The sequence below is a fragment of the Maylandia zebra genome, linkage group LG11 (assembly GCF_041146795.1).
Source record: "Maylandia zebra isolate NMK-2024a linkage group LG11, Mzebra_GT3a, whole genome shotgun sequence".
In the NCBI taxonomy this organism is placed as follows: domain Eukaryota; kingdom Metazoa; phylum Chordata; class Actinopteri; order Cichliformes; family Cichlidae; genus Maylandia; species Maylandia zebra.
The window spans coordinates 29813676-29823036 of record NC_135177.1 but is presented as its reverse complement, the minus strand read 5'-3'; the positions used below and the strand labels follow the sequence as shown (position 1 = coordinate 29823036).

Here is a 9361-nt window from a genome sequence, read left to right as displayed (position 1 = left end):
TTTACTCTGTATCTTGTCTTGTGTCTTGGCAGCACAGTGGTGTAGTTGTTAGTGTAACAGAGTTAGAAAATAGCTTAATGAATTTCCTCAAAATTGATGTGCTTTGTGAATAGTTGGAGCCACCTGGTGGACAAACACAGCAACTGCAACTGTTAAGGTTCCAAATTGCTGCACAGCGCATGCCTCAGCAAAGGAAAACAACTCCCAAGCTGGTGGTAGGTGCTAGTGAGCGATACTGTTGTCAATTTTGTAATTGTATTAATGAAAACACCCTCATAGTGGTAATTGTCAACATGTATTTTGATTGTAAGCAGTACTAGCATGTATCCCGAAAGTTACAGGCATTTTGATGCATGGGTAGTAACTTTATTCACGAGTAGCATTTTTAGTTAGCATGCTAAGCTAATACTCGTTAGCTAGTCGGGTGCTTTTTGACTTGCACTCAGCTCTAATGGTTCTCTATGAGATTGTGATTGTTCTAATTCTTTTTAACAGAACTGAATGTTGCAGTTGCTTTGCAGATTGTTAATGAAGACTGTGTGCTGTTTTCTTTGTACCAGGTAGGCGCTGTTAAGTATAAGTTTTAATTGATGCTGTTGTATAGGAAAAAAAATGATGAACAATGATGATTGTTTTATAATAGAAAAGCTGTTTTTATATGTTGTTGTTGTTGTTGGTTAGGAAAAAGGAGAAAAATAAATAAATAATATTGCTACTATACGATCACAAGTTTGGTTTCAGCTAGAACTTTTAAAAGAAAGATTTTGTTGATGTTGTGTTGTATAAATATATCTTAGTCATTTGTTAAGTGTTATGTTTGGAAAAGGAAAAAGGAAAACAACTCCCAAGCTGGTGAACTGAATGTTGCAGTTGCTTTGCAGATTGTTAATGAAGACTGTGTGCTGTTTTCTTTGTACCAGTTGCCAGAATAAAGAGGGAGCCCAGAGTAAGGGCAAGTCCAGCGTTGCAGTGCCGTCCTTTCTACATGGGCATATCACACCACTTGCACAATAGACTCTCAGAACAGCAACAGCCACATTAGCTCTGCAGGCTCACAGCAAGAAGACTGTAGCTTGAAGTCTTCCTGGGGCCTTTGTTCTCACTAGTCTTAGTGGGTTTCCTACCACAGTCATGAGTGTGAGGTTAATTTGTGATTCTAGGTTGGCTGCAGGTGCTGATATGTTATGTATAAAACCTTGAGTGGTCAGTGAGATCAGAAAAGTGCGAAACAATTTTAAACCTATGAATGTATAACAGTATAAATTATTGGGCACCTGATTCTGTGCCTTAAAAAAGAAATCAAATACTTAAAGTACTCTTGTCCTGTCCGCTGTGTGATTAATTTCTGAAACTACAAATCGGGGACAACAAAGGAAAAAAGGTTTATTTGATTTTACCGCTGCTTCTCCACTGTAATTTTGTTTTGTTATCATCTGTTAATTCTTCACTTTGAACTGTTATCGCTGCACATTTTCATTAAGTGCAGGTCATTTCTTATGTGTCATATTAAAATATGTATAACGTATATATTTCATGTCACTGCCCGGCTGCAGAAACAAATGCTCCAAACTGTGAGGCAGTTGAAGCATCAGACTGAAGTCGCCTGCTGTGGATTAAGGATTACCCAACCCACACAGACAAACACGGGATTATGTTTTTGTCTTGTTTTGCCCACCGCAGAACTGGAGCCCAGCCTGCAGATAAATGCTACTTTCACAACACACAGGAAGAGTTTTATGCACTTCAGAGGAGTCATAGTGTTTATAAAGCCTCCTAAAATGGGTGCTTTGAAGAATTAAAGAAATAAAAAAGTGCTGTCTAGTTTGAGTGACAGGGTTTTACTACACTTATCCGATTTTTGGGACAGTTGTGTGCAACAGCTCAGGGGTCACCACAGCGAATCATCTGCCTCCATCTCACCCTAAGCCTGATAACCTCCTTTTTCACACCAACCCTCTGCATGTCCTCCTTCATTACATGCATGAATCTTCTTTGTGATCTTCTTCTTTTCCTCCTGCCTGGCAGCTCCATCTTCAAAATCATGTCCAAACCATCTCAGCCTTGCCTTCGTAACTTTGTCTCCAAACGGCTCAACCCGAGATGTCCCGCTGATCTGCTCATATCTAATCCTGTCCCTGCTGCAAATTCCCCACCAAAATCTCAATATCTTCGACTCTGCCACCTCCAGTTCCAGCTTTGGATGGTTAAACTCATCTGCCTTGACTACTTCTGCTCCTTGCATCTTCACCCTTCCACCTGCCTCCCTCTCATTCACACACATGCATTGTCTTTCTTGTACTGCTTTTCATTTCTCTTTTCTCCAGCGCATACCTCCACCTCTCTTTCACCGTGTAACAAAATGAGATTAAAATCATGAGAGAAAAGTCCACAGTGAAATATTTCCATCTTCTAGTTGTTAATACCTAGTTAAATCATGCTAATGTGCTGAAAACATCACATTTAGGTAATGATTGAACTGTAAATACATCCGAATAATAGAGTTTATTGTTCATGATCTGATTTTAATCATGTGATTTAGTCTTTTCGCTACTTTTTTCCTTATTCATCCCCATTAAAAAAAATGTAGAATGGACCAATCCACGGTTTTGGAGAATTGTTACACTCCTGTTGAAAAACAGTCTATCCTGATTTTTTTTTAAATGCTTCCATACCTTATGTGCCTCATGGTGCTTTAATCCACTGCCTACCATTCTTTACTTGTTTGTGTTCTCTATATATATCACACACATAAAAAACACAATACATTTTTTATTCAAACCAGACTGAATCCTGTTACCTCGCGGTTGAATCTTGTGCTTCAAAGCCGCTGCCTTATTGTTATGGGACATCAACATCTCGTAATTCAGTGGTTCCCAATGGGCACACTGGTATGGCTTGAGGCAATCAATGAATTAATTTGCAGTATCAGTTCTTTGCATGCACTGTTGCAAAAGCTGCCATCTTCTGGCGTCAGCTTTCCCACAGACAACAGTTGGGAGGGGAATGCTAATGCTATCGTGGTGCTACAAAGCCAAAAAGCAATTAGAAAGCAAACAACTCTTCTGAGAGAGATTTGGCCAAATCCTCAAGAGCGGATCTGAGCCCGCAGGCACCAATACTGGCTTGTTGGTTTGTGTAGAAGGTGATGAATATATTACAACAGTAGCAACCGGAATCATCGGATTTATAAAACTTTATTAATCCCTGAGGAAATTATGTAGCCACAGTTGCTCCAAGAAAGTAACAATAATTAAAGTAGTTAAAGTACCATTTAGATCAAACAATTTATTACAAATTAGCTCTACTATACAAACATCCCAGTATATTACACGGAATTGAATATAGATAAAGTTGAAATTGAGGTGCCCCTCTTGTCATATTAACATTGTTATTTTCTCTGTAGACAATGTGCAAATAGTAAGGGTCTGTAACTATTGCAATGTGGACTTGTACTTTAGATTTAGGAGTTATGCAGAGAGACAGCCACAGGCTGTGGTGATAATCTCAGTGTATCAATGAATGTGAATTCTGCAGAGGGCTTACCCTGCAGTGTGCTTGGAGTTTTTAGTATTCAGTTTCTGAGAAACTGTTCTAGTATATTTTAAATAGGATTTCTATGGGACCCTCTGTACTGGTTCAGTTTGCCTGTGAGGCTCAGCTTTAAAAAAAACAATCTGGAAACGTCTCATCTATACTAGAAATTCAACCCCAGATTATCTGAGCTGTACTGTCACTTTTAACACATAAAAGACCCTGAAATTAGAGTCTAATGAAAGAACCGTTCCTCAGGTATGGCTGCAGGATAAGGTGGTAAAGGAGGATGTCCCTTTGCCATGCTATCAGAGGCTATGTATTTATGTTCCCAAATGTTCAATTTCCTGGGACCTTGCACTATTGTGGAAAGTACCCTATATTGCTTGACTGGTAATTCAGCCATGCAACTGTGAGCTGTCAGATAAAAGTTTAAAAAATATCATGAATATGATTTTCATAATTTTAAACCTGCTGGAAGAGTCAGATGAGACCTGATTTTCATACTGCTGCATTAATTCACAGATAAAGCCTTGGCAAAGTGGTGAGGTTGGTTTTATTAAACAGGTGCAGAACAATAATAATTATAGAAGAAGAATGCTTTGTGAAACTGAAGGGCTCTCTGTAAGTAATAAAAAAATAGACAAGAACTCAGTCCCGATAAATGAACCACTTGGATACAGCAACAGGATTCACCACCCTCCTCATCCTCAGCACACATGCGTTCATGTGCAGCCAGCGTCATATTATAGGAGGTGGACTCTGCCATCATCATCATCATCATCATCATCATCATCATCATCCCCAGCCAATGGAGAAACCAGTGGAGGACACACTTAAACAGTGTCTACGGAGCAGTGCGGACCAGAGCGCAGCGCCCGGCACCACAAATCCAACTTCCCGCACACGTACTCTCGCACAACATCTGAACAACAGAAAGTGAGTTTTGTGATTCTCCTCGTGGACTCTTTCCCCTCATAATTTTCATGGAAAGGGCTGTGGGATGCTTTAAACAGCAGTCAGCTGGGAGGATAATCAGCTGGGAGATGCTTTTTTTTACGGACTGCTTCCCACTGCGTCTTGAGATGAATGTAAAGCTGAAAGTGAGTAGACTTGACTTGAACCTGTAATATTTATAAACCTTGATTAGCTCGTTTATAAGAACTGACACTATTATGTGTGGTAATATGTAGAAACGGGTCTTAGAGGTCTGCACTGTGATTTTAGAAGTGCGCTAAAAAAAAAAACAGCAGCAGAACAGGTTTGTTCATTCTTCTTAAATACAAAGTAACTGAGTTAAAAACTTTCATGTAAGTCCATCCAACCATCCATCTTCCGCATATTACATGTAAGTAATAAGAGCATTTCATTTGTTGTGGAATCTTGCAAGGAGCACATACTCATGCAGGGCAGCGCTAATCTGTGCGTGCTGGAACAAACTTATTTATTTATAATTTTGTTATTTTCTTCTCCTTTCGATTTTTTAAAAATGATTTTACCTAAACAATTATCGGCAGGATATTCGTGAGCTGTCTGCATGCCTGCGCTCAGAAGATGATGGCCACAGAGGGAAACAAAACCCTTCTGGGTAACGCATCTTACACTGAAAGGCAACATGAAGACAGGGACGCCTGTAGCTGCGCATTGGTTCTGTTTCTGAAGTTGAATGTCCAAGAAAACAGCGCGGAAGATTAGAAACGCTTTTAATTTTTCATTCAACTTTGATCTAACTCTGGATACATTATGTCTCCACGGCGTTTTTTTTTTTTCTTTTCAATTTCTTAACTGTGCTCTCCGTGCGCATTGGGCTCCCGTGATAACCATGTATGGATTTCCATGCAGGGATGGAGGTTTCAGCTGGTGCGTGTCTGAAAAGCGACTCGGTGGCCTTAAAAAGAAGAAAACTGTCTCGTTGTTTACATTTACATTTAATCGCCTAATTGATTTCTACTTTTTTACACAAAACGAAATCCCAGTAATGCATCTGTTTAGTTTATTCCAATGTAAAATGTTGGTGCTCCACGAGAAGGCTGTCCAGGAACCTGCCAGACTGTAGATTAAAACAGGCTGTGAGCGTCAGCTGGGTTTTGTTTACTACTACAGTTGTCGTCCGGACAGATTATTACGTCATCTAACCTCGTGCTGGAGTTAGTTGTAGGCCATCCCTCCTTCTATCTATCCATCCATCCTTCCTTACAGCCTAACCTCCCTCCCTCCAACCCATCCAGATGGCCCGCACGCGAGGGCGCAGAGCAGAGAAGAGCAGGGCGCATGCGCCAATTGTGCAGCCCACATCTGTTTATTGCATAAGACCACACACCACAGGGCTACCTGAAGGCAAACTGTTCGACAAAGAGAGAAAATAATTGTTTGTTATCATTAAAAAAAATCTTTTATTTTGTGTGAGCTTTTTTCTTTTTCTTTTTTCTTTTCTTTAATTAAATCACACTTCACCAAATATTTCTTTAAAATCTTTATTAGGCATACCTGGATCGTATCTGTGTGTGTATGTGTGTGTATTTTAAATGCACATGGCCTTGTTTTGAGTCAAATCACATGTATATTGCCGGTCCTTTGGTGTATTCGGCTGCGTTTTCTTACTTTGCAATTGATAATTAGTCTGCCCTGTTCTGTTCATGTGGTGTTTATTTCTTATGTTATAGTGTATTGAGCACTTAAGTCCACTTTAAAGGTCTTTGTTTGAGCTGAGAGGTAGCTCTACAGGAGCAGGGGCAGGTGAGAGGAACAGGTTGGCGGGCAGATAAAGGCTCAAGTGGAGGTTGAAAATCACAAAGGCATAAAAGAAAAAAATGTATATTTCTTTTGGGGACATTTTGCCACCGACTGACAAAACGAATGGGGGAGAGAGAGGAGGGGGGTGTAACATGCACCAAAGGTCTCCTGACAATGAATCAAATTGTGGACACTGTGATCATGTAGCATGCACTATGGGGTGCCATGGATACCACTAGCCCTTGCATGTGCAGAACTAGTCTAATCTTCATGTCTTTTGAAAATCAGCCAATATTTTAGACAGAATCAGAAATAGTTCGCTGTTTATAGCTTTTGTGTCATTCCACGGGGGAAAGAATCAGTGGGTTGCAACAGTAAACCATGAGAGAATCATTGTGGTAGTCCCTCCCATAGGAACAAATGCCAGTGATTTCAGGTTGAGGACTAGGCAGTGATTGAGCAAGGGCTTATTCTTTTTGGGGTGGGGTAAAGCAATATTTATTGGACTGGTATTTATATTGAGGTGTTTTTTTTTTTAAGTTCTTTTAGAAGAGAATAGCACTTAAGGCACTGTTGGGATTTGAACCCAGGATCTCCTGTTTACTAGACAGGCGCTTTAACCAGCTAAGCCACGGCACCACTATGATGAGCAGGAGTCAGGTGATGGAGGGAGGAGTACAGCTTTAGGCCATGTGGGACAATGTGTGGCTGATGCTCTAAATACTACAAGACCCATAATCCTCCTCCAAGGTTCATTTAGTCATGGGGAGCAAGCCAAGTAGACATGCAAATCAGATATTCTGCAAATAAATGAAACAATACACTCATAATCCAGGCAAGTTCTTTGTACAAATTACGTCTACATTGGCTAATTCTACTTCACACAATTAATGTCCTCTGGAAAGATTCAGTGCTAACACAGTAAGTGTGACACTGTGGTGTACTGGTCATGAAAAATGTAACACATACGAGGCTAATTTTCAGTGCACGGCCCAAGTTTCAGGGAGTTACATCAGATATTTGCCAGATGTAGTGAAACTTTGACATGAAAAAGTAGACTGAATGGAGCAATCATGATGTCTTCTTCAAGAAGTGAATATGTTTACATTTCCTTACTTTTGAAGATGTGGGACGGTGGTTAATTCCAAGAAGTTAAAGCACAACACTGCCCCACAAATAAGCTGCAGTTGTGTTGATTTAAATACAGTTTCTGTACTACTATGTCCAAAGTGTTGCTGAATGCCATTCCTGGTTTTATTAGGCTGCTCCACTGTTGTTACTGTTGTTACTCTTTTATAAGGGCTTGGCTGAACAGGTTTCAGCTTTCTACTTCCTGCTGTTTAGTTATTTGAATCATTTGGTCTGTAAATATAACTACTTACCAACAAACAGATACTGTGGACATACTTTAGAGCCATGCTGAGTTGATATTTAGTCTCCAGATTTGTGTCTTTTTTCTTCCCTGATTTCAGCACAAACAGCTCACACCTAACACCATTTTTGTTATGTGTTCATTCTAGGTCATGATGTGAATGCCCAGCATCGTTTTATCCAATGATTGAGTCCAGCAAGCCGACCATGTTGGACAGAACTGAACAGGCACACTGCACTGTGTGCTGCTGCACTCTGGCCAACAAAATCCTCATGGTGCTCTTCATGGTGCTGCTGATCTTTGCCACCCTCTTTGGAAATCTGGTGACTCTTGCTGTGGTTCTGGGAACCAAACACTTCCACACACCGCAGGGATACCTGAAGGCATCCCTCGCCGTGGCTGATCTGGCAGTGGGAATATTTGTGGTCCCGCTTTCCGTTTACGCTGAGGTTTATCTCATGGTCACTGACTCGGCACCGGAGTGGACCTCGTACAACTCACAATCGGTGAGTTTTCACCCATGCAACATCATCGGCCCCATCTTTGCTGGGTGCACTTTGGTCTCCATCACGACTATTTTCTTTCTGACGATCGAGCGAAGCATTGCCGTGCTCAGGCCTTTGCACAAGGACTCGGTGATTACTCGTAAAAGGACCACGATCCTAATTGTCCTCTCCTGGGTGGGAAGTTTCTTCTTGGCTGTGTGTCCGATAGTTTTCAGCAGTGAAATTGCTTTGGAGTATAACTCCTGCAGTCGGATGTGTAACTACGCTCTGGGTACAATCGGCAAGTTCCCAAGCCAGGCCTGGAACATCCTCCTCCTCTTCCCCACGTTTGACTTCACCCTCCTTGGTGGCACAGTGGTCATTAACATCATTTCTCTTTCCAGCATCAGGCAGCACTCAAGACGCAGGAAACACTTGGCTGAGAGTGAAAGCCAAAGCACGACCAAACCCACATTCTCAGACATTAAAGCAGCCAAAACCATAGGGACTCTAACTGTGGCTTTCACTGTATCGTTCACTCCAATCGCTGTCTTTGTGGTCGGGAACGTTTTGGGGAATAAATGGTGCAACTTTTCCTTTTTCGCCTTCTGGATTTTGGCTACCAACAGTTGCTGGAATGTCATTATTTACAGCGTGAGGGATCAGAAGTTCAGGCTGCGGGCACAGAAACTGCTGATGCCGTTTCATAGAAAAAACACCACCAAAACTTAAAATCGACCAGGACCAAAGACTACTCGTACACGAGGAGGGCCGCGTCATTTAGATGGTTGTTTTTTGCACAAACTCTTTGTTCAAACACATTGTGAGCCTCTTAAGAGACATACCTGCATGTCTTGTGCATTGCTGTTGTGAAATTACAGTTTATTTTTACATCGATAAAAAGCATGGAGCTTTTTCAGATCACAACTGTTTCTCTCTGTGGGTATTTGTCTTGTTTTGTGAAACATTTAAAAACTGAAGCCTGTTTCAGTTATTGGAATGATTGTTTGCTTGAGTGTAATTAATTAAAACCCGATGAAAACCAAAACAGTTTGTGCATGTTATCTTTGGATACCACAGCATCAGAGTTGTTAGTAAGATTGATGATGTTGATTCCCAGTGAGATACTTCAACATTAAGTGATCAAGACTGAGAGTATACAGGGGTCCCAATTTAGTTCCTCCAAAGGCCCCACTGAGAATCACATCAAAGGCCAGACATGTAGTATTTAGTTTGTTGA

At 41.0% G+C, this 9361-nt stretch overlaps 1 protein-coding gene and 1 non-coding gene across 3 annotated transcripts; one reads left to right on the top strand and one right to left on the bottom strand.

Moving 5' to 3' along the window:
• Positions 1-4383: 4383 nt before the first annotated feature.
• Positions 4384-9160, top strand: LOC101481262 (lysophosphatidic acid receptor 3). Of its 2 annotated transcripts, none has more exons than XM_076889608.1 (2): positions 4384-4470; positions 7785-9160. In XM_076889608.1, exon 2 carries the CDS (start codon positions 7819-7821, stop codon positions 8851-8853), a length of 1035 nt encoding a protein of 344 aa, XP_076745723.1. In that variant the 5' UTR covers positions 4384-4470; positions 7785-7818; the 3' UTR covers positions 8854-9160. The 2 variants fall into 2 exon arrangements, with proteins under 2 accessions (XP_076745723.1, XP_004551141.1); XM_004551084.3 differs by having other exon boundaries at positions 4397-4634.
• On the bottom strand, positions 6830-6903 carry trnat-agu (transfer RNA threonine (anticodon AGU)). The gene has a single exon. It is a non-coding gene; the product is annotated as a tRNA-Thr (tRNA).
• Positions 9161-9361: the final 201 nt, after the last annotated feature.

Coding starts and splice junctions, on each gene's coding strand:
- LOC101481262 (XM_076889608.1), top strand. CDS start 7,819: ATGATTGAGTCCAGCAAGCCGACCATGTTGGACAGAACTGAACAGGCA.